This window comes from Aedes albopictus, unplaced genomic scaffold, assembly GCF_035046485.1.
Source record: "Aedes albopictus strain Foshan unplaced genomic scaffold, AalbF5 HiC_scaffold_517, whole genome shotgun sequence".
Taxonomy (NCBI): domain Eukaryota; kingdom Metazoa; phylum Arthropoda; class Insecta; order Diptera; family Culicidae; genus Aedes; species Aedes albopictus.
Window position 1 is genome coordinate 1 of NW_026917329.1, and position 24,830 is coordinate 24,830.

Genomic DNA, 24,830 nt, shown 5'->3' on the forward strand with positions numbered 1-24,830 from the left:
GCACACTGACAGCAGCTCAATCAGTGCGAAGAGCACGTGAACCGGCCAGATCCGGTACCGGGAATCCTCCAGGAAAACCGGCTGCGCTAAAACGAAAAAGGAAAAATGAAATCCAAGGTTTATTTTTTCGCACTTGCACTTACTGAGGAACGGCAGCGAACCAGCAGCACCACAACGAAGGTCAGCCGAACAAGAACCGGAACGAATGGAAGAAGTCGTCGCAGAACGGGAACGGATGACCGAGGAACGGCACCGAACCAGCAGCACAAAACACAGTGCGAAAAGCGTGGCGCGGACTAGCTTGGGCACACTGACAGCAGCTCAATCAGGGCAAAGAGCACGTGAACCGGCCAGATCCGGTACCGGGAATCCTCCAGGAAAACCGGCTGCGCTAAAACGAAAAAGGAAAAATTAAATCAAAGAGTTTATTTTTTCGCACTTGCACTTACTGGGGAACGGCAGCGAACCAGCAGCACCACAGCTAACCAGCACCGGAACGAACGAAAGAAGTCGTCGCAGGACGGGAACCGGAACGAACGGAAGAAGTCGTCGCAGAACGGGAACGGAGCAAAACTCGATGACCGAGGAACGGCACCGAACCAGCAGCACAAAACACAGTGCGAAAAGCGTGGCGCGGACTAGCTTGGGCACACTGACAGCAGCTCAATCAGGGCAAAGAGCACGTGAACCGGCCAGATCCGGTACCGGGAAACCTCCAGGAAAACCGGCTGCGCTAAAACGAAAAAGGAAAAATGAAATCCAAGTGTTTATTTTTCCGCACTTGCACTTACTCGGGAACGGCAGCGAACCAGCAGCACCACAACGAAGGTCAGCCGAACAAGAACCGGAACGAACGGAAGAAGTCGTCGCAGAACGGGAACGGATGACCGAGGAACGGCACCGAACCAGCAGCACAAAACACAGTGCGAAAAGCGTGGCGCGGGCTAGCTTGGGCACACTGACAGCAGCTCAATCAGTGCGAAGAGCACGTGAACCGGCCAGATCCGGTACCGGGAATCCTCCAGGAAAACCGGCTGCGCTAAAACGAAAAAGGAAAAATGAAATCCAAGTGTTTATTTTTCCGCACTTGCACTTACTCGGGAACGGCAGCGAACCAGCAGCACCACAACGAAGGTCAGCCGAACAAGAACCGGAACGAACGGAAGAAGTCGTCGCAGAACGGGAACGGATGACCGAGGAACGGCACCGAACCAGCAGCACAAAACACAGTGCGAAAAGCGTGGCGCGGGCTAGCTTGGGCACACTGACAGCAGCTCAATCAGGGCAAAGAGCACGTGAACCGGCCAGATCCGGTACCGGGAATCCTCCAGGAAAACCGGCTGCGCTAAAACGAAAAAGGGAAAATGAAATCAAAGAGTTTATTTTTTCGCACTTGCACTTACTGGGGAACGGCAGCGAACCAGCAGCACCACAGCTAACCAGCACCGGAACGAACGAAAGAAGTCGTCGCAGGACGGGAACCGGAACGAACGGAAGAAGTCGTTGCAGAACGGGAACCGAACAAAATTCGTTGACCGAGCCCGATTTCCGAAGCACAAAAACAGCAGCACCACAACAATCGTCAGCCGGACAACACAGAATAAATCGCGGAACGGAAACGGGCGATGACGAACAAAAATCGACGGAAAAAACTCAATTTTCACACGCGATACAATTCACGAGCACACCGCCTGAGAGATGAAATAGTAATGGCGGCAGTAGCTCGCGCCCGTCAATGATCAGTCTGAAAAACACCGAAGGAAATTTTCAACCAAAATTAAGTATATTCTACCTAAAATGAAGTAAAATCAAAATAGTTCATTTTGGGTAATTTTCTACTTAAACTATTAGCTGCGTGAATCAAATAGATAAAAATGACAAAGTATGATTTTTTCATCGCTAAGTTCAATAAATTGCATGAATCGCATACAAGATTAAATATTTATTATGTGAGTTTGACATTCTTAATTCTAATAGTCAATCGTAGCAGCATGCGAAAAAATTATAAGTCCATTTTTACCTAAAATTAGGTATAGTTCAATAAACTCAAAATTTGAGTAAAATTGACCAAGTTGTTGTTTTTTGTTTTACCCAAAAGGGTACTTTAATCGATTTACTTAATTTTGAGTTTTTTAAACCTAATTTTTGGGTAGATTGGATTTTCCGTGCAGAGAACGAAGCAGCAAAAGCAAAACATCCATTATTTTTTTTCGGAAACATTTTCCGATTGGTTTTATTGTGCATACAAAAAGGAGCAAAAGTGTAACCGGACGGCGTTAATCGAAAGTCCAGTAGCCGCACTGCGATAAATGCTGGGGCCCTTTGGTACAGGACGCGCGAGATTGGATTGAAAATCGTCGGGAGAATTGTGTTCGCTCGTATCGCAACTGCAGCGCAGCAACAGACAAGGACAGGGACGAAGGCGAGATGAGCTTCTCGAGCGATGAAGTGAATTTTCTTGTTTACCGCTACCTCCAAGAGTCAGGTTAGTTGTTCAGGATTTCGGTTTGAATTATTATTATTATTATTTATTAAAGACACTTTACCACGTTTGGTAGTGGCATTCGTGTCTGGGTTTGAATTATTCTTTACAGATTGTGATTTGTTTTGTTCCTTTTGTAGGATTTTCACATTCGGCGTATACATTTGGGATCGAATCGCACATTTCCCAGAGCAACATCAATGGGGCGTTGGTTCCGCCGGCTGCCCTGCTCAGTATTCTGCAAAAGGGTCTCCAGTACACGGAGGCCGAGATAAGCATCGGAGAGGATGGATCCGAGCAGCGCTTGGTGGAAAGTTTGAGCCTGATTGATGCCGTTATGCCGGAAGTGGTTGCAATCCGACAGAACTTGCAAAATCAGCAGAAACAAACGATTAAAACCGAAACGACTGAAACAAATGGCACTACAAGTACCAGCACCACGGAAGAGACTTCGGTGGCTCAAACGACCACGTCAACAACAACGACGACCACTTCTGCATCTACGCCGGCTCCGGCCGACAGCATGGAGGTAGATCAGAGCATCGAGATTCCGGCCTCGAAGGCCACCGTGCTCAGGGGACACGAAAGCGAAGTGTTCATTTGTGCTTGGAATCCGAGCACCGATCTTTTGGCCAGTGGTTCTGGAGATAGCACCGCCCGAATTTGGGACATGTCGGACAACTCGACCAATCCGAATCAGTTGGTTTTGAGGCATTGCATTCAGAAGGGTGGCACCGAAGTACCGAGCAATAAGGATGTCACTTCCCTAGATTGGAACTGTGACGGAACGCTGCTGGCCACTGGTTCGTATGATGGGTATGCCCGAATTTGGCGCACTGATGGACTGCTCGCGAGCACCTTGGGCCAACATAAGGGCCCGATATTCGCGCTCAAATGGAACAAACGGGGAAACTACATTCTGTCTGCCGGAGTAGACAAAACGACCATCATCTGGGACGCGGCCACCGGTCAGTGCACGCAGCAATTCAGCTTCCACTCGGCGCCAGCCCTGGACGTGGACTGGCAGTCGAATCAATCGTTCGCGAGCTGCAGTACGGATCAGTGCATTCATGTGTGCAAGTTGGGTGTGGACAAGCCGATCAAATCGTTCCAAGGACACACGGTAATTCTTAAAATAGGGTTGACATTGGTGAATTAGGTTCTGAAAGTATTTCTTTATTTTTAGAACGAAGTGAATGCCATCAAATGGGACCCGCAAGGACAGCTTTTGGCGTCCTGCTCGGATGATATGACCCTAAAAATTTGGTCCATGAAGCAGGACACTTGCGTTCACGATCTCCAGGTGAGTTTTTATTTTAGGATTTATTAGATCTGCGCCAATGTTCGTGGGGCAATATAAGGCTGAATTCATGGGTGAACGCGCCACAACGGGCTAGATGTTGCAGAAATGCCGCGAATACAACGTGCCCACACATCACTTGTTCATCAATTGCAAATCGGCGTATGATACAATCGATCGAGAACAGCTATGTCAGATTATGCACGAATACGGATTCCCGGATAAACTGATACGATTGATCAAGACGACGATGGATCGAGTGATGTGCGTAGTTCGAGTATCAGGGACACTCTCTAGTTCCTTCGAATCTCGCAGAAGGTTACGGCAAGGTGATGATCTTTCATGCTTGCTGTTCAACATTGCGTTAGAGCAGGGTGTAATAAGGAGAGCGGGTATAAACACGAGTATAACAATTTTCACGAAGTCCGTTCAGCAGCTTGCTATCGCTGATGATGTTGATATTATAGCTCGTAAATTTGAGACGATGGCGGAGACGTACATCCGACTAAAGAATGAAGCCATGCGAAACGGATTAGCCACTATTTGTTCCAACATTTTTAGATTTTTCGTTTCAAGCACGACTTTACATTTCCGTAATGCTTCTATACAGTCCATCAAAATCATATTTATTTCTAAACATGCCGTATTTTAGGAAATGTAGAATCAAATGATCTGAAGTTTCACTTTCATCACACATATCGCATTCACCGTTCTCAACGATCTTCATTTTTTTCAGCCAGTAGTTCGAAAAATCCTGCTCACTGATCAGTCTATTCAAGAACCTCACTTGTCTTCCCTCTAGCTCAAGGCCTTTGAACCATGGTGTGTATTCGAACGATTCGAACTTTCCGAATATGTCGTATAGAACGTCCAGGTGCTTTATAGGTACTCCGAACCGTTTCGATCGCCTGTCCGTTGATTTTGATTGATAGCTGTTTGTTGTTAGCTTGGAACAATATATATAGCTATAGCTTTAGTTTTTTCTGCATTCATTTTGAATTTCAGCTCTTCTGTTTTATCTCCAAAGTTATCCAAGAACAATTGCGCTTTCTTCTTCTGACCTCATCGAGATTCTCCACTTCCACTAGAACTCCGAAGTCATCGTCGTACTTAACCAGGGTCACGTCCTCGACCGTTATGGCGTGGAAACCCAGTGTGTACACGTTGGTCAAGGTAGAGGACATAACGCCCCCTTGAGGTAATCCATTGCTGACTAATCTTTCGATCACTCCGCTCCGAATGGCCGATTGCAACTTCCGATTCCTCAAAAATCAATCGATCCACATGTGTACCTCATTTGGCACTCTCAGCTCCGATAATATTTCTCCAAGTTCATTCCGTCTGGACCGCATGAAACGCATTGGATAAGTCACTTTTGTTCTTCTTCTTTTTTCTGGTCATCTAGAACCGTTCGGCGCCAGTTGTGTTTTACTTCGCCCTGGTCTAGAAGCTAAGCCTTAAATTCCGACGCCCAGGGAGACAGCCACCACACCTGGGACTCTACATATCGAACCCATCAACACATGGGTAGAAGTTATTTGTTCTAGCTGTCACGTCGGTTCATCGGTGGCTTTATTTCCTTTTGTGTCTACCAGACACAAGAAGCAATGATCAAACATCACAATCCTCGTAGCCTTGATGGGATTTTTTGGATGGTGAAAAATGACCGAAAAACACATTTTTGATTTGAGGCACTTCGAAATCTTCACCAATTTAGCTGACAAGTTGACCAGAACTTTGTTTTAGCATTAAAACTAAGACGTAAGGGTGGTCGGCTGATTTATAGAATTTTCTTTTTTTTATGAAAAGGTTTAATCACAGACAACAGACATCTCAGTCTACCCACTTCTCATCGTTTTCTTTTTTAACGGACTATTCAAATATTCTGTAGTTCGCAAATCTCTCGTTCATGGCGCTCGCATCGTTTTTGCTCCTTTTTGACGTTTACTCACTACCGCCATCTAGTCAGTAAGTTTGCGAAGCACGGCGTAATTTGCATTGGGCGATTATACTTTTGTGACGATGATTTTAATCGTACTTTGTTCCAATTGATACGTCTGTTTGTCTGTGGTTTAATCCTCAGTGTTGGCAAAGTATCCCAACTAACGATGTTAAAGTGGTTGATTAAGCATGTTAGTTGGGCAATCTGTCGAGCAAAATTGCAGCATGCTGGAAATCATCTTTGACTGGCCGCTGCCGACTTAGCTGTCACGTGGCGAACATTCAATAGGCGGATTTATCTATAACATAAGATGTTAATACAAATATGATCGTCGTTTTTATATTCATTACATAAAAAAATATTTGTTAACCAGAATAGGTTTTCTTATATCCAGCTTGGATGTTGTACCTAAACACCGCACTCACACTTTTTGTTTCAGGCTCACTCGAAGGAAATCTACACGATCAAATGGTCTCCCACCGGCACTGGCACCAACAATCCCAACATGAATCTTATACTGGCCAGTGCATCGTTCGACTCCACGGTACGTCTGTGGGACGTAGAGCGAGGCCAATGCATCCACACGCTGACGAAGCACACCGAACCGGTCTATTCGGTGGCGTTCAGTCCGGACGGCAAGTTCCTCGCGTCCGGCAGTTTTGACAAGTGTGTTCACATCTGGAGTACTCAGAGTGGTCAGTTGGTACACAGCTATAAGGGCACCGGTGGCATTTTCGAGGTATGCTGGAATTCGCGAGGCAGCAAGGTGGGCGCCAGTGCCAGCGACGGCAGCGTGTTCGTTTTGGATCTCCGGAAGTTATGAGCGGGACCGACGACCGCTGCCGAGAAGAAAGCCAACTCCGGTGGGTCTTGAATTGCGTCCAAGAAACGTTGTCGCGCAGCGGACAAGGAACACAAGAAAAACTAACTCGTGGACAGGCTTTTACAATTATAAATTTGTTTTGAAACACTTACTTGATTTAAGACTTAGTTTTCTGTAAGTAAGATTGTAGTGAGACGTTGTGAAAAGTATTGTCTGTTTTATCTCAGACTTGAAATTGCGCGATAGAATTGAAGAGCAGCTTTTTGAGGATAGATTACCGCATGAAAGTTTAAGCCCGCTGAGTAGTTTGTTGGTATAACTTACCTACCATTGAAACAGCATTTAAAATGATATTCCCAACAACAATTTCTGGCATTCTAAATCCAGTTTGAAAACTAAAATCATATTGGACGTACCTACCATAACAAAAAATACATATTCGTCAATCAAAAATTAAAAACATATAAACTGCATGCAACGTATTCAAGGTAGTGTTAGCTGTTCGAAAAAAAAAAATGAAAATGTCTGCAGTTTTCTCATCGATGGTCGCCGAATAGTGTGTAACGTGTAACGCAATACATTCTGAAGATAAACATAAATAAAATAAAGTTATTTTAGACACTCAACCAACTTCAGAGTTTTACTTTTTATGTAGTATAAGTCACATAAAAAATGGTGGGCTTGCTTGTGTTCGATTTCTACCGTTATGGTCTTGGTTAAATGAACGAGCAGTTGTTTGCAGAGTTTTGTGGCAACAATAACATAGGTGGGGATCGGTTTTTGGAGGACAGTTGCGGACCCTAGCCGCAGCCTGTGACGCAATTGATCACACGTTTGCTGTATAAGCAGATGGTCATGGGTTCGATCCCAGCTCCGCATGGCTCAAATGGACCCGGATACTTGGACATCGGCGAACGGAAACTCATAACGGACCCCTAATCGTACTGAAAAAAAAAAGAACAACCAACAGCCACACATCAACATCCTCGTGCACATCCTTCTACCACCATGACAGGGTAGAAAGTGAAAGCAGCGCCACGGCAACCAGTTCGATATAGAAGAATTAGAATAGAATACATTTAGGAGCTGTACAAAGTGTAAGTACAGCTTCCAATTGGAATCGCTCACGCAGTGCCCTAGTGGACAAAAGCGCTGTAAATAAGGTTAAGTGATTGAAGAATAAACAAAAACGCGAACCCTTCGCAGAGTGCGAGACTGGAGAGGCATGGACCGAGTCGAAGGGAGACGACTCCTACGTATAGCGGAGGACACTCAGGCCTTACCCCGATGGGTAAGGTAAGTAAGTTTGCATCAATGAAGCGTCATCAAGAACATCATCACCGCCGGCGAGAATGTACATTAAAAATAATATAACAATGCATCAAGAAGAAACAATGGATCACAGATGACATTTGGAGGATGTTAGAGACGAAAACACGAGCAACCGAAGTCATCAGTGGCAGCCCGTCAGCGTTTTTCTATTCTCGATAAGAAAGTGAAATGCTCATTGCATGAAATAGAAGCAGCCATATGTGCCTATCATGAAATCGAAAAGAGCAACGGGGATTGATTGCATGCTCAAAGCTGATTCCCTAGTAGGTTACAGTAGACGTTCGATAAACATTTATCCAACGAGGCTTGCCGAGTGTGATAATAGGGTCCTAAAATGAAAAATATTTCCCCGATTTTGCTGCATAACACGAAAGAGCATGCTTTTCTGATCTCAATAGTAATTTTTCCGAACTTAAACAATAACAGAATAGTTAATAAACTTGAAAATAAAATAATGATGAGCAGGTCTTGTTTGACATTCGAGGTCAACCTTGACGTAACGAAAGTGAAACGGCGGGTTGCAAAAGACACCACATTGGCTCACTTTTGACAATAAATGTTGCTGTTTGACATACACGGTAAACAAAATTTACCCAAAATTTAGTGCTAAACAAGGAGTGTTGCAAAAATTATTAAAATTTTTGAAAATATATTTTATGGGCTTTATTTAATAGGAATACTTAAAAAATGAGTAAACATGTCGTTTTAATCAATGCTTGATCGAGTTATGCAGAAATTGAGATAGGCCTTTAGGAGCCTATTACGACGAGTGCTGAAAAATCGAGTTCTGCACCGAGTTACGTACCGTGCGGTGCCCTAATTTCGCGCGGGTCCAAATTTCGCTCACTGATATTATGTTTCCAGTTCAAAACCGAATTAGCGACATTTTTTCTTTGACTTCCGCTGCTTTTGCCTTGCGTTAAACACAATGTCGGAAGTGGGGCGCTGTAGAGCACCAGGTGTACAATACAGCGCCCCACTTCCGACATTATGTTTAACGCAAGGCAAAAGCAGCGGAAGTCAAAGAAAAAATGTCGCTAATTCGGTTTTGAACTGGAAACATAATAATATTTAGAGATCATAATCATAGAACTAGTTGTTGAATTGTACAAGCATCACTTTAGGTAGTGAAGCTAAAGTGAAATTTGGACAACTGTATAATTAGTTTCATGATTATGATCTCTAAATATTATCAGTGAGCGAAATTTGGACCCGCGCGAAATTAGGGCACCCCTCGGTACAACGTTTTTTGCAATTTCATAAAGTACAAGCTTTTAACAAAGCTTTTTCATTAAACTGCACACTAATGTTCATACCCATGTTTAAGATGAGCCTGATCATAGCAAGTTATACATACTGTGCAGTTGTCACAATGTTTCAAAACTGCGTCCAGAAAGCATCAAGATGTTGATCAAAACTGAAAACAGTGCTGTAATGGGTCATTACGCAACGCAAATCAATACTGTAATGAACCATTTTAACATAGCTAATTTGGTGTGGGAAAGTAGGCCTCTTCCTGACAAATTTGTGTGGGGTAAAGCAGCCTATTACGATGAGAAATTGTAAAAAAATACATCATATTCATCAAATTCCGTTTGTCTCGAGTTCGTCGAAAATCGATGGTGCTCTATTAACGTTATTCATCGCGAAACACGTGCTTCACAATTTTCGTTCTAAAATGTATCATGTTCAAACTGCTGGTCAAGTCTGTCAATAACAAAACATGTTATAGCAACTGCAATAATGACAGTTTGTGAGCTTTCAAGATATGTTCAAAGATCAACATGCAATTGTATACAATGGTAATCAAACGTTGAACCATTGTAGAATATTTTTATGGATATGTGTACATCAATTACCTTAATTTGTTACATATACCGTATAAGAAATAGATATTTGCGCGTAAAAACTTGCCTATAATATACCGCTATGATCAACATAATATTGTACTGTTTGTGTATTGAATTATACTTTTTAACAGAATTAAGCTTTTCTGGGAAATGGTTTTCTGGGGAATGTTATAGAATCGCTCTAGGGCAACCATGGGTGGAAAGTAGAGGGTTAATGGACGACATGGACAATGAGGACAATACGAATAAAAATGTTTAAAGTATCTTTATTGATTCTATGAATGAAATTACTTAATTCGAAGTGACAGCGATACATGCCTTGTCGATTCTACTCATTCTTTCTTACAGTACAAGAAATAATCTAAAACTCTAGTATGTATGTGTTTGTCGCAGTTATTATTTGCAAACTTGCGAATGTTGAGACGGCGCTTCCCATGTCTAACTGTATATATTTAGCAAAAACATCATATTGAATTCTGTCCGCTTGGATAAACTAGAGAATTACAATTAAATCATAAACTTTTCCGCAACTCAATTTGCTTTCAGTTAGGGGCATCGATTGAACACGATCTTAGAAACGAAGATCCGGCTTGTACTTGGTCATGTACAGATCCAGCTTCTCCCAGAATACCATAATGGAAGCCTTGTCCAGATGCCGCTTGGTACGCGATACGTTCAGCACCGTTACAGCCCAGCGGGCAACGTTGGCGTCCAGTTTCATTTCATCGTATCGCAAATGGAACGCAGCAACTAGAAAGAGGCAGAGACGAATACAAGAATGTTATTCTTTCGGTAAATATCAGATGACAGCGCGTAATAATTACCTTTCGAGAAAATTTCAACCGGATTGCCATCCCAGGGCCAGCCCTTGAACTGCCAAGCCGGACCCATCACGAACACACCTACAACGCGGTTCCAATCCTGGGCCGTCAGCTTGGCCGGGTTGTCGATAACCCGATAGGGAACGGTCATGCCAGCGGATTTTTGGCGCTAAAACAATAGGAAACATTAGTATTTGGTGTTTTAAGTGAATATGCGGAAGGCAGTTACCTGTATCAGCACTTCGTTCTCGCGAGCGCAGCCCTTGGCCTTTTTCTCTTCAGATGTAACGAACCTGGAAAAGTATCAGCCGAAGGATCAGTTTTTTTTTTATAAAAGTAGTGGTACCGTGGAGGGCCCATATTCTGCGCACCTAAGACTTTTTAAATTTCAATTAGCTGTAATAAATTCAAAATGAAACCGATTTGGCTGAATTTTTGACCGCGCATAGCTATAAGCCTTGTAATTAAGAGAAAAATATATTTTTTATTCAAAACACTCAATTTTTATGTAAAATCATGGAATTTCTAAAGTGTGTCAATGTTCCTAATTCTGTTCACTAATGTTCCTAATTCTGCGCATATGAAAAAAAAAAACTCTAAAAAGATAATATATTGTAATGAAAACATGATTCATAGACCAAATTCAATTGCATTCTTCATTTTCAACTTTCATACGACATTACGACCGTATTGGAACTTTGCATGTTCCCAACATTGATACTACCAACTTTGATTACTAAGCAAAGTGAATTTTCATCATGTTATACAAAAGGATTTGGTAGCATTACTGAATATGCACACTCATTACATTTTAGTAAAATTAACGTTCATTTCTAAAAGCAATATAAACACTTACGCCATGAAAAGGTGGCTCAATCTTTGCTTGCAAACTTAGACTTCTTTCTTGTTAAACTCCAGGGTTTCCTCTGTTTAAGCAAATTCCATGTAAACTCACATCATATGTCCCGTTTGACATGCATGCATACATTGAGTTTCGCCCGGGGTTGATGGCAAATGTTTGGAACGAGTGGTTAATCCGGTCGAATGCAAGCAGCTTAAATAAGCTTTTAAAGATTATACTAATTTTTTGAAACGTAATTACATTCACCGGATTGCTAGAAACATAGAATGTGGTAGTTATAACTATGGTGGCATTTATATGATGTTTGTTTATTAGTTATGTTCAAAATTTAGTGGCAAAATGTCTGCGCAGAATAAGAACCACTATTTAATACCAGTTCCTAATTCTGCGCACCTAAGAAGAACAAAAACACGAAGAATAGAAGAAAACTCAATTGTTTTTTGCCGATTATGATTCCTCGAAGACAGCAGTACAGGATGCGCATGGAGAAGTAGACATTATATTCATTATATAGGTCGCAAAATGCTTCAGCTGATGAGGCAACTTTTTAGCAGCTTCGCTAATGGACACAGATTTCAGTTGATTTCCAGTACTTGCAACACCATTTTATTTTTTTTTTACAAAATAATGGTTATTAATTTGAAACATTTTTTCTTCACAAACTTTTTCATTACTATAGAAACAATATTCAAAAATATATTTGAAGCTAATATTGAGCTAGCGTCTATGATCTTGTGTATACATTTAACCACAGACGAACTGACGTTACACTCTTCTAAAGGGTTTGACACATGCACACAGGGATTGGCGGCATGCACCGTGCGGTGCGAAAAAAGCGTGTGCTTCACACAATGGCAAGTGCTTGTCTCCCGTTTTGCCGAGAGACAAGAGACGTATAAGTGAGAGCTTTCGTAATTGTACGAGAGACAAACCGCAGCACTAGCTCTACGTCGCATGGAGTAATGCACGGTGCTTGGGACTGTGCTTGTCACCAAACAGAAAAAATCACCTAATAAATTAATTGAAGAGTGTGTTTTCGGCAAAATTGTTAAGCTTGTCAAGGGTTGACAAGTGATAGGTCGTTTGATTCGAAATTTTCCCAATCATGCGTAGTATCAAGCCAAATGCAAAGCACGGAGACAAGCACCGAGAGAGTGCATACGACAAAGCGTGAGAGACAGGAGAGCTCCAGCGCGCGGCAAAGTAAGCGAGGAACACACAACCGATTGCACGTACTCGTCTCCTTCTGGTTTGTTGTGCTGTCTCGTAGCAGCGTGTGCGGCACGCAAAGAGTTTTGAGTCACACCCTATCCCTGGCACTGAAAGACGAATTTAAATTTTATTTGATTTCCGCGATCCTTCCACCAGAAGCGCTAATGTCAGGGCTGGTAGCAAAACCTGATGGTCAAAATAGTTAATTTAGTGACCAATTTCTCGAAAATAGTGACCAAATAGTGACTTACGGAAAGCAAAATAGTGACTAAATAGTGACTTTTCACACAAAAAAATAGTGATTAAAATTTTTTGAACGGGCTTGATTCAGAAAGACCTGTAGCACAGAGAACAGACGAACATGCTCGAACAAAATTGCTTGAAAATCTTGTGTAAAGGAAAAACAAGCTCAGTAGCGACATCGACGGTGACTTTCCCACTCAAAAACTTGTTTCGATACCATGATGGCGCTTTCTGAAGAAATATTTCACTAGCGCACCTTTTAATTTTCCTACTCAGACTCTGAGCAGTATTTGCTTAAATAACAAGATGTTTATGATTATTTCACTAATACAGCTAAAAAATTTAAGCAACCCAGCCATTGATAATTTGTTTCATTATTTTCAATAAGAAACAAGTTGAACAAGAATTCAATTATTGTTTTCCAAGTAAAACCAACCCATTCTCTTGGTGGAACTACAGTGACGATTCGTTCGTTGAGAGCTCGTTAGATGGGCTGTCTCGATGGTTGAATGTTCACTGGTTGGGGCAAAACCCAACTAAAAAGCACTGTCAATGCCAAAATAGATGTCAAAACGAGTTTGACGTCTGACCGCCGTCGCATCACAGCTCCTGTATACAGAACGTTTACGTAAGTATGTGAGTGTTCCGTGACGTATTTCTCGTCACTTGCGTGTGTCTAGAGCATTTTGATCAGTTGTCAGTTGCCCCAACGAACGAACACGATTCGCTAATCGGGGCGCAGTCGTGACCCAACCAGCGAATCCGGACTGTATACTAGGGTGCACACTTGGTGACACTAGCGCCAAAAGGTAAAACAACGGCAAATTTGTACCCCGATTCGAAATTTGACAGCGCCGCGTAATGGCCACATACCCAGTTATTTCAAACCAACCGTTGCAATGCTTTACACAGCTGCACTATATGAGCTTGGACGTCTGTTCTCTGTGCCTGTAGTACCGCATAATAACCATTTTCAAGATAGGATTCACGCTTATTCCAAAAATTGTTGAAAATTGCATGTATATTCAATTTTCCAATTTTAGAAACCCTTTGAGACACATTGATGGAATTTCTAGGAAAATTCGTGACGAAGTTTTCAGAGGAAACGGATGTTCTTGAGTGGTTTTTTTTATGGCAAAACCCTAGTTGATAAAGAAATACTTGGCGTTTTAATCTGAGGAATTTTAGAATAAACATTAACCGAGTTTCTATGAACATATGTTTGCAGGAATCCTCTCAAAAAAATTGATGAAACCAATAACTGAAAGTTGTGATGTAATTTGATCGGATTCCTGAAGTATTTCTTTCTGGGCGTACCCTCTTCGAAAATTTCTGAAGAGCTACAGGGGGAAAATTCTGAATATATAAAGCGATGTTAGATTAACTTGTAGAATTCCATTTTCTTTAAAGTATCTCATTTTAGGGAGTCTTTGATGAGATTCCCAAAATATTTACGGGCGTGATGTCTCATTTATTTTCTGGCGAATTCTTCGTGACATTAAGGAAGAAGTTGCCGGGTTTTCTGTTGACTAGATTATCTGTAATGTTTAGGTTTAGTTCTTCTTTAGAGAACTAGTGTTACTAGCTTTCGTTTTAAATAAGCTTCATAAATGTACAATCTGTCAGCATGAAATTAAAACATTAACATCAAAAGCTTATGTTTCCTTTTCTCAAATCTGGTCGGATGTAAGAGAAAATATATTGGTTCGATTGCATCTGCAACAGCACAGCCGTGTTCTCGATTGATTATTAGGTTTATCCTAGCAAAAATTGTAGAGTTACTTGACTTGACTTTCTCAATTATTCTTTGAGAGAAGTCATAAAGAGCCTTCCAAATAAATGAATAAGTAAAAAAAACATTGTTGTTATTTTTTCCCTAAAAAGACAGTCAAATAGTATTTTACGGTACCCCTGAAATAACTCTTGCAAATGGACACATTTTTTCAGATTTTTCAGATATTTGTTATAAATCATGCAGGACTTCTACAGAAGCACACTGAATGACTTTCATATTTTTTTTTCGGAATGTAAAGTATTCTTTTTTTAGACAATATTTGAGAAGTACTATAAAAAATATTCTAGACATTCTAAAGGATTATACCACATTTTTTTTTCAAGATGGCATTTATTAGACATTACTTAAGGAATTTTATCAGGCCCCCGAATTTCCTTCTAGGAACTGCACCAGAATATCATACGGATGATGTTGCAAGAAACTCATATAGAAATGATTACATATATTACATAAACACAAGAATTTCAACTTGCTCACTGAAAATTTTAGCGAAATTCCGCCAAGAGTTTCAGCAAAAGTTCTAAAAATACTCTGTTTTAAGTATAGTCACATGAATCATATGCTAAAAAGACAACATTTTATTGTCTCCAGTAACACAAAATTTTGTTTTCACTAATTTAAATATCAAATCTTGTTTTACTCCTTGACTAGATTTCAGGAGATTGAAAATAGTTGAAAATAGTGACTTTTTACCAGAAAAAGTGACTTTAGTTGAAAAGTCTTGAAAATAGTGACTTTATAGTGACTTACACGAAAATAGTGACCAAGTCACTAAATAGTGACTCGCTACCAGGCCTGTAATGTTCGATCGCTTTGAACTTGAAATTTGCTAGTGTATACGTTGCCGAATGACACAAACGAAAATTACAGGCGATTTGTGTGATAGTGTGCATGTTAGGCAAATGACAAACCACAATCCATCATGGCCGATAGTGTCTTGCGCAATTCTTCCGATAGGTGGCAGTGTGTTATGAAAAAGATACCAGCAAAAGTTTTCATAAACTCTCTCTTTCTAAGAGTTACATCTGTTTTTATGTGATTTAACATTCAATCCTCGGCGCAAAATGATAAGTCGACAAACTGTGTCCAGCACAGTGTGGTAAGTACGAAGATACTCTATGCCCAGGGAAGTCAAGGATACATATTTCTATTACGAAAAGTTTTTGGACCGACCGGGAATCGATCCCGTCACACTCAGCATGGCCAGGCTGAATACCCGTGCGCTTACCATATCGGCTAAATGGACCCCTGAATTTTCGTAGTGTAACCCCAAGGTACTTACTTCAGATCCTGCAAAATGTCCCGCGCATTGTACATCGTGATCAAACTAGTCGTGGCCGCCGGAATAATGATGATGGGTGTTTTGCTTTGCCGTTTGTTGCTGCTGCTGCTGCTGTTGTTGGCATTTTGAGGCACCATACGTGCCTGTGCGCTCGGAAGCATATCCTTCGGTCGCCCCGGTGGAAGATTTGCCGATATTGGGTTGTTGTTATTGTTTTGCTGTTGGGCTTTCTTCTGCGCAGCGGAGCCTTCCGTCACCAATTTGAGGGACATTCCGTGATAGGTACCCATGGTATCGATCTTGAACCCTTCGGTTTCCTCCTTTTGACGGTTGAACCGTTCCTGATCGTAACGGTTATACTGTGCGGGCTGCGGTTGAGGACGAATTACACGCGGCGGCTCCGGTAGTTTAATGGCCGGTGCCTGAGGCCGACCTCGGCCTTCTTCGCGATTCTTAATGCCTTGAAGAATAGCCAAGATGTTTTTGGCAAAGATTTTACCGTTGCTCTGCAGGATTGTCGTTCGTGTGCGCCATTGACGTTCCCTGCTGATGATGTCCTTAGTGGAATCGACATCGAAATCAAGAATGGCTCTCAAATCCGGTCCAACGCCCATCGTATCGTCATTATCGGTCCGTTTGATCGTGACCTTTTTGTTGGCTAAACGTTTCGCTTTGATGGCCGCAATCTTCTCTACGGACATAGTCTCCGAGAGAGATTTGATGTTGTCAATGTTGACGGAAGCTTCCTTCTTGTTGACATCGAGACGAGCTGCCAGCTGTTCCTTGACCTTCTGCACCTGGGTATCCTCATAACGTGCCTTTTTGGCGAGATTATCCAACGTATCCGATTCGGCCGGTCTTTTAATTTGAGTCGGAATCTCCAGCGGGGCGCTCTTGTCGATACTGGCACAGGTATTCGTTTCGCCATTGAGATATTGCAACAGTTCCTTACGATCTGGACGATTTACGGCAGGAATGTCCTCCGCAGCTGCTTGTCGAACGTAAACCGAGTGCTGTAGCGCCACATTCTTCAAAATGTACAGCAAACATTCCAGTGTGTAGTACTCTTTGGGAGCTCCCTTTTTGCCGGATCTGCGAAACAAGAAATTGAGACGCAGTTGATAAAACCACCGAGAAAATCACCATTCTACAGCAAACTCAATCCACCCGCGCAAAATTCAACCAACACCGGACAATCGCATCCACTTACCCGTATTTCAGATAGTTGGTTTTGACATTTTTCGGCCAGGAAAACTCGCCAAATATGATCTGGCCATCGCGTTCGATGATTTCCTTCTTGTTGATGTTGTACTGCCGGAGCAGACTTAGCGGATCGGCCATGGTGACGCAAACGGCGCACGGCTAACGCGGACAGCGGAAATGCACGCAGGACCGACGAAAACGATGGATTTCCTCAGGGAAAATGCTTTTTTCGATGCACAAATCACTTTTTTCCAGCACTCGCGAAACCAAACACGAAACACATCACATCACTGCTTTCGCACAAAACTGAAGAAGGGAGGGCGAACGAACGACGCCGATGACAGCCAAGCGAACTGTCAAATCCGTCAAACCGCTACCTTGCTACACGCTAAATTCGAATTTCATCGATATGGCTGCGTAACAATGTGAGTTTTCAGAACCGGGAATCATCATCAGTCAGTCAGTGCGAGAGTTCCGAGAGTTCAGTTTTCGTTCGTAAACAAATGGACAACAAAATCCAGAAAAGTGTTGAATTTCCGCTGATTTTCGTTTAATTTTTGTGTAAAAAGTCGTACAAAACGAGAAAATGATCCATGACATCCTTTTCACGCTGTTTTCGTCAAATTCAGACCTTCCTATCGAGAATTTTACGGTACGTATTTCTTGTGTTCCGGCTCAGCATCGAGCAAGAAGATGATCAACAACATTAGGGTGATCTAAGAAAAATTCCTTTCCATAGATTCCGGAAGTGGCAGCAAACTTTTTGCACCCGGGGGAAATTAAAATCCTCGAAGATCTCATCCGGATAGCCAATCAGTACAAGGAGCTGAAAAAGTTCGTCCACCAGTATGGTACGCAATCGGCCGGATTGGTGAAGCCAAAGCAGCAGAAGCCCTCGGAGGAACCGCTACCGCAGGGACTGTACCTGCAGGCATTTGCCGATGGATTAGATTTGGCGGTGAAACCGTACCGTGATTTGATAGTGCATCTGGAGGCGTACTACTTGAAGCGGCCGAACCTGTCGCTGATCTTCATCTACCACCAGGTGAACCAGTATCAGTCACTGTTTGGATTTTTGCTCCGGCTGGTCAGCGGAGTCGTCACGCAGCGAATACACGGCTGTGCGCTGTTGCAGTATTTGCAGCAGAATTGTCTGCACGGCAATGAGAAGCACTACCAGGCTGTGAAGTTGTGAGTAAAATAATGCAATTGACTAAACACGGAAGGTGATATGTCTAATTATGCTTAAGTTATTTCAGCTACGTAAGAAGGGATTTTGCTACATTGATTTTCTGCCATATCTCTTCCAGACATTTCTTTTAGAAGTGCAAGATGTATAACATCTGTCTTTATTCATCTTCTTTCTAGGATTCAAAACGCAGTCTATGCCATTTTCATAAAACAGCTGTTCGGGTGGTTGCTGCATGGGAAATTTGTTGATCAGTTTGGGGAATTTTTCATCCAGCATGTGGACAATACCAAAACGGCTGGCATCGGTTCCTTGCAGGGCACCACCGGTGGTACCGGTACTCACTTGTCGGTGAACTCGTTCTCGGACAACACCAGCATCAATACGGAACTTTGGCGCTACGAAATCCGACACGAAATATTGCCTTACTATTTCCCCACGAGCTGGGCGGAGAAGGTGCTGTTCGTAGGGCAAACCGTCCTGATGTTGAACTGCGACCCGAGGGATCACACGGATAAGCGAACTACAGGTGATAGGAAGTTTGCCGCCATCAAGGATAGTTTGTGGGGTGATCAGGAATGTGCCTTTTTCAAAAAGTTCCATCAGCTGCAATTGGATGAAAATCTGAATATTGCCAAGTTTGAACACATTGTTGATGAGATTAAGCTCTGCGTTACGGAGCAGATGTCGGAGATTGCCATCAAGGAGGCTGATCTAATCAAACAGCTCAAGTTGATTAAAGATTACTATCTACTTGGAAGAGGCGAACTGTTCTCGGAACTGTTAAGACAAACTAAATCACTTAAGACTCTGTTCTCGAAAGGAATTACTGACGGGTCGTCTAGGGATATGAATCGAGCATTCCAGTTGGCAGCGAGTAGTGTGAACATCACCGAAGACGTCGAGCAGTTTTCGTTTGCCTTGCCGCCTAAAGAGGAAGTCGATAGCTTTTGCTATGAAACCAAAGGAATTCTCAGCTACATCACCCTAAAGTACAAAGTGAAGTGGCCTCTTCATTTACTATTCTCCCCTAAAACCCTTGATAAGTATAATGAAATGTTCAGATTCCTGCTGCGAATCCGTAAGATCCAGTACGATATTCACCAGGTCTGGTCGCTACAACGAGAGAACAAAGTGAAGAAAAACTCCGAACTGCTACAGTTCCGTAACAAGCTGATGTTCCTCATCGACAACTTGCAGTACTATCTGCAGGTAGATGTCCTTGAAAGCCAATTCAGCATCCTGATGGGTGCCATTGGCGAAACAAAAGATTTCGAACGCATTCAACGTGCCCATACGGTTTTCCAAGCGAACGTTCTGGGTCTGTGCTTTTTGCTTTCGAACAACGCCCCCGATATGACGACGAACACGACGGGCATCATCCAGGTTAACGAGAATCCCGTGCTCACCATTTTGGATAAGGTGCTGGTTATCGTGGACAAGTTTTGTTCGTTTTGCAGTAGCTGCAAGGATCCCATGACTAAAGTGGAGCGACAGGAGTTCAACGGCTATGATCAAGCGTAAGTTTTGCTTCCAACGGCTTTTCCACTCACCGCGTGATTTCTATACAGTTTTGTTTCTCTGTTGTATATTCAATTTTAACTTGTGAATATTAATTTTACTAATTTTAATAAGCTTATAAAGGGCTATTCCCAGGAGGAATACAGCCCTAGCAACCGGAGTGGTTGCAAACTTTCAGATCATTTCTGGTGATAAATAACTGCAAAACAGGCAGTTTCGGAGCACGGACATCAAAATTTATTTATTTATTTACACAGAACAAATGACTGTGAACAAGAAGACAATCTGTCTAACAAAACACTATTCTAGGATTGATCAAACCAAACTAATGTATAAAACTTCCTAACTGACTTGATCGATTTCTCTTCGTCGACTTTCTTTTTCGCTAATAACTTGATCAAAACAAACAAAATCATTATTCTTTTTGTTTCTATAGCAACATGTAGTCGTCTTCTTCGCATTTCAACCAAAAAATCTTTGGAAAACTCAATGCACATTCTGTGATAACACAAAGAGAGGATCGATGAAGAGAACTCGAAAATGTCAGTTTGGCCCAAATGAAAAATCAGTGTCGAATTGTTACATATCTGGGTAACCAGGCACTGTGTTGTAAATAAAAGAATTCGTAATGTTATATTTTATTGTACATTTGTAATATTCCATTTATTTTTCGTCATAAAAATAAAATAGAGCATTATTGTTTGTTTATAATATGGACCCAACGTTGCCCATAATTGTTATATATTTTTTTCTATTTGTTACAATTGTGCTCATTCTGCGAATGGAGTGAGGTGACAAAAGTCGGAGTCGTATATCGAGGTGAGTAATCTTGACTCGAATGAAGTGAAATCAAATGGAGAGTCACCTCACCTCATTGTCACGTCTCTCCGTTCGCAGAATGAGCACAAATGGCGTCCAACGAAAACCCCACTAGGGTAGGTTAACATTAGTTGAACCAACCGGCTTTTTGAAGCATCGGGAATTTTGACTGATTTTTCCACATGAAAATAATTTATTTCGGTAAAGTCTCAGGTATGAAAGCCACGGGAACACAACCACATAGTCTGATATGACCGTTACAAAGTTTTATTATGTTTCCAGTTCAAAACCGAATTAGCGACATTTTTTCTTTGACTTCCACTGCTTTTGCCTTGCGTTAAACAAAATGTCGGAAGTGGGGCGCTGTATTGTACACCTGGTGCTCTATACAGCGCCCCACTTCCGACATTGTTTTTAACACAAGGCAAAAGCAGCGCAAGTCAAAGAAAAAATGTCGCTAATTCGGTTTTGAACTGGAAACATAATACACAAAGCAGAAAGCAAAGATAGACGTCTGTTCTCTGTGGTTATATCGCTACGCTAACGTATTTGTATACGTATAATGCCAACGCTATAACTTTTTCATAAGCATCAGATCACTTCGCGGTCTTCGACAAAGTTTTTCAGGACACCATAGGCTATGTTTTCACTTTATCGGTTACACGGTTTAAGAAAAAATCGAGCTTGTTATGAGAAATGCAAAAAAGTGTGTTTCCCATGTAAAACCCCATACAAACTTGAAACGCGATGCGCAAAACGTAGACATAACCCAGAGGTTCCCAAACTGTTTGCTAGGTACCGCGGCACCTTTTGAAATTTTCAAAATTTTCGCGGCACACCAACAACTTTTTACAAAGAATTTTAATAATTTGAATACCTTCAGTTCAAAATTTCAAATATAATTCGTAAAAAAGCCTTCAATGTCATGCTTTTTTATAATAAAATAGGAAAAATTGTCTAAAGATTCACAGAACTTAAATCAAATTTTAGATTTCTGAATTATTGCATTGCAAAACTTTTAAATTTTTTAAAGTACGTAGATTACCAAATTTAGGGAAATTAGATATAAAAATGAATTGTTCAGAAGCTATCAGAACGGCTGACAGTGACGGTGAGGGGTCATGTTTTTGTATTCGGAACTCAAAAAACTCAACTCAACAACTCAATAAGGCGGTTTCAGAATCATGCATGAAATCGACATATAAATAAATTGTCGCAAATTTTTTATGATAAGGAGCTAAACCAGTCTATATTAGGAAATAGACTATAGAGACTAATAGATTCAAACTAACAAGTTATGATAGTGTATTATGATGTGTAAGTAAAAATATCGTCCCGAAACGTTTGACACAGCACGAAGACCTGGTAATCATAGATGACAGTATTATGGATTCAAAACTTTCTGGAAATACCTACTTTGAATTACAAGCTATTGATAAAATCGAAAACTAAGCCGAATCATAAAAAGTCCAACAATTTGAGAGACTTACGAAAATTTTCAAAATTTCGGATATATAAAAATTTTGTAATTATCTAAATGTTTCATGAGGACATATAAATTCCGGAAAACATTCGTAGACTGGAATATTTACTATTTAATTGAAAACTTAGAACCCATTTGAATGACTTTCTTTTGAAGTCTTCCACAAAAAAGGCAAAACATTGGTATGGGCCTGTCCATAAACTACGTAGACTCTTAGGAGACGGGGGGGGTTGTCTGGCCAAAGTCTACGCTCCATACAAATCTCGAAAATTTTGTATGAATGAACAAAAGTCTACGAGGGGGGGGGGGCTGTCTGACTGAGATGGCCGGAAAAAAGTCTACGTTGTTTATGGACAGCGCCTATCGAATACAAAAAAGGGGTTTGATTTGACACTAGTTTTACAAAATAATACAAAAACAGCTAAAAATTCTGCTTTTAAAAATAAGAGTTTGTGCTTTGTGTTTTGGCCCAAGAGTGTGCGGCGCACTTGAGAGATGTTCACGACGGCGCACCAGGGCGCCGCACAGTTTGGGAAGCACTGACATAACCGATCGTGCCCAAATTTTGCACACTTATTTGGGTCCTGAAATGGGATAAAAAAAACTTTGATCTGATGGGATACCATTGAATTGACGATGACCCACTCTATTGAGCACTTGTAGAGCTTCTACTTGGCTGGTTTATGCCGCAAATATTGATAAATTAATTAGGTTGTACCTACTCATCGAACATCTACTGTAACCCACGAGACCAATGCACTAAAAGCACTTTTCCTATTGCAGATTCAAAAACCACGTTGATTCCTTGCTGCAGCTTCTGATTGGTCTTAAGGCTGGCCCAAGCAGTGCGCCGCTGTCCCAACTGCTGTTACGATTGGACTTCAATCACTGGTTTAGTAATAATACACAAACACAATCTTCCTAAAAAGGTATGTATTTTTCCTTCGCTTTATTGGTCGACTTCCATTTTCTGCAAATGCGCCTTCATGAGGATACACTTGGTCATCACGCAATCGCAAGGTAAGCCGTGCTCCTCCTGTTCAACGTCCAATAGCGTCAGTTGCAAGTTGTATCTACAGAATAAGAATCGTTACAAATTAGTACTGTGTCAGGTTTAGTTGTTCCGAAAGTCCTTACCTTCTGCAGTTGTCGGAGTTTCTGGTCAGATTCAAACTAAATGCAATTGGATCCAGTTTGTCCACTTCTTCGCAAGCATCTTCCGGAAGCAGAATCACACTCTGTTTCCAGTGCGTGGCGGGACATTTGGGGTTCGTCGATAGAACGACCCCATCCACTTGATTGGAATCCGCACTCGGGAACGTGCAGTCGAACCAGATACAAACGCCTTGGAACTTACCGGGGTTCTGGATGACCATCACTTCCTTCATATCGATAGAGTTCAAGTCTTCTGTGCTGACTTCCTTCAAGTCCAGCCACGTCATTATGTGTCCCTCGTGCAGCAAATGTTCCGCGGCCACGTTCAGAATCTCCGGTTTGTCTGCTTTCTGTTTTCGCAGTTCCCGACCAAAGGTTTTCATACTAACTCCGGACAAGTTATCGAAGTCATCGAATCGACTTGGAACGCTGCAGGGCGCCACCAGAATCGACGCTGTGTCCGGGAACATAAATCCGTTCGGTTTGAGAAATTTGTCCCTGGCGTAGATGACGGAATCCAGCATTCCTTCATGCAGTAGAAAAAATCCCATCCACTCGGACACAATGATGTCCACTTTGTCGGCCCCTGGTGGTAACTGAAAGTCTTCTACTTTGCACTCAAACACCTCAATCACCTGCTCGAAACCATTCTCTTTGACTACTTCCCGTGCTAAACGGGCCAGGTTGGACGCCTCAACGGCATACACCTTCTTGGCACCGGCCTGGGCGCAAAAGATGGATAATATTCCCGTTCCGGTTCCGACATCCAGGACGGTTTTGTCCTTGAAGAGATCCTTGCCGCCCAGAATGGCGGATTGGTAGGCATCTTGACGTGGTTTGTCCGCCAACATAAGCTGATGAATCTGCAAGGGAAGTTATTAATGTTTGGTTACTACAGATTTTTAAACCCCATATGGTTTAGCTGTTTAGCTACGGCATAGAATTCTATTTCAACGGCAAATGGTAACTGGTAACCCTAACTTGAACGATCAGTAGCCGTGCTGACATTCTAGGCTAAAATAACCGGGGTTCCCGTTGAATACTTACCTCCAAATCTTCATAACTATCAAAGTACACGCTATTCGTACTGTTTTGATCAGCGGTACTCATTTTGAACCGTTTTTAACCTTTCACAAAATAAAATTTACGGTCCACTGCACGAATTTATTCTGGCCTGCTTACTCTCACGCGAAATTTGACGTTTGAGCGGTGTCGGCACCGCTCAAACGTCAAATTTCGCGTGAGAGTAAGCAGGCCAGCATAAATTCGTGCAGTGGACCACTATCACTGTTCACATAAATGATCCGACGTTCACACCGTGCGCACGTTGATTTGTTTACAATTTGTTCTTGATCTTTTTGGCTTCTGTTTCTCAATGAGACGAGTACCTTTATTTCCCGAAAGAGGGCACTTCTATCGCCGTCAAGTATGCAGCCAAATAACGCTACGAGCAAGTTTTCTCAACAGATGGCTCGGCGTGCGGTGTATCAGCTAGCAGCGCCAAATGGCACCTTTG

The 24,830-nt window shown here is 42.0% G+C and overlaps 5 protein-coding genes and 1 long non-coding RNA gene across 7 annotated transcripts; 3 read left to right on the forward strand and 3 right to left on the reverse strand.

The window, feature by feature from the left end:
• Positions 1-152: 152 nt before the first annotated feature.
• On the reverse strand, positions 153-1,979 carry LOC115257300 (uncharacterized). Of its 2 annotated transcripts, none has more exons than XR_009995881.1 (5): positions 1,404-1,979; positions 1,098-1,345; positions 792-1,034; positions 450-733; positions 153-391 (listed from the first exon to the last, which is right to left on the reverse strand). It is a non-coding gene; the product is annotated as an uncharacterized LOC115257300 (long non-coding RNA). The 2 variants fall into 2 exon arrangements; XR_009995880.1 differs by having other exon boundaries at positions 792-1,039; positions 1,404-1,977.
• A 192-nt stretch (positions 1,980-2,171) lies between these two features.
• Positions 2,172-6,964, forward strand: LOC109407916 (F-box-like/WD repeat-containing protein TBL1XR1). The gene is made up of 4 exons (XM_019681105.3): positions 2,172-2,485; positions 2,623-3,605; positions 3,669-3,785; positions 6,164-6,964. The coding sequence occupies exons 1-4, from the start codon at positions 2,428-2,430 to the stop codon at positions 6,545-6,547; spliced, it is 1,542 nt and encodes a 513-aa protein (XP_019536650.3). The 5' UTR covers positions 2,172-2,427; the 3' UTR covers positions 6,548-6,964.
• LOC134284683 (protein UXT-like) lies at positions 6,631-7,177 on the forward strand (the record flags this gene model as incomplete). Its single annotated transcript, XM_062843767.1, is given in 1 exon segment — positions 6,631-7,177. A coding segment is annotated over 1 exon segment (60 nt), but the record flags the coding sequence as incomplete, so codon positions are not given.
• Positions 7,178-9,979: 2,802 nt separating this feature from the next.
• On the reverse strand, positions 9,980-17,474 carry LOC109407925 (parafibromin-like). Its single transcript, XM_019681118.3, has 5 exons — positions 17,155-17,474; positions 15,945-17,036; positions 10,780-10,843; positions 10,554-10,719; positions 9,980-10,479 (listed from the first exon to the last, which is right to left on the reverse strand). Exons 1-5 carry the CDS (start codon positions 17,283-17,285, stop codon positions 10,301-10,303), a joined length of 1,632 nt encoding a protein of 543 aa, XP_019536663.2. The 5' UTR covers positions 17,286-17,474; the 3' UTR covers positions 9,980-10,300.
• Positions 17,475-17,593: 119 nt separating this feature from the next.
• Positions 17,594-23,259, forward strand: LOC109412014 (gamma-tubulin complex component 4 homolog). The gene is made up of 4 exons (XM_019685658.3): positions 17,594-17,799; positions 17,887-18,338; positions 18,516-19,856; positions 22,943-23,259. The coding sequence occupies exons 1-4, from the start codon at positions 17,734-17,736 to the stop codon at positions 23,082-23,084; spliced, it is 2,001 nt and encodes a 666-aa protein (XP_019541203.3). The 5' UTR covers positions 17,594-17,733; the 3' UTR covers positions 23,085-23,259.
• On the reverse strand, positions 23,076-24,462 carry LOC109412015 (protein arginine N-methyltransferase 6). Its single transcript, XM_029864829.2, has 3 exons — positions 24,362-24,462; positions 23,297-24,177; positions 23,076-23,232 (listed from the first exon to the last, which is right to left on the reverse strand). Exons 1-3 carry the CDS (start codon positions 24,422-24,424, stop codon positions 23,109-23,111), a joined length of 1,068 nt encoding a protein of 355 aa, XP_029720689.2. The 5' UTR covers positions 24,425-24,462; the 3' UTR covers positions 23,076-23,108.
• Between the last annotated feature and the right edge of the window lie 368 nt (positions 24,463-24,830).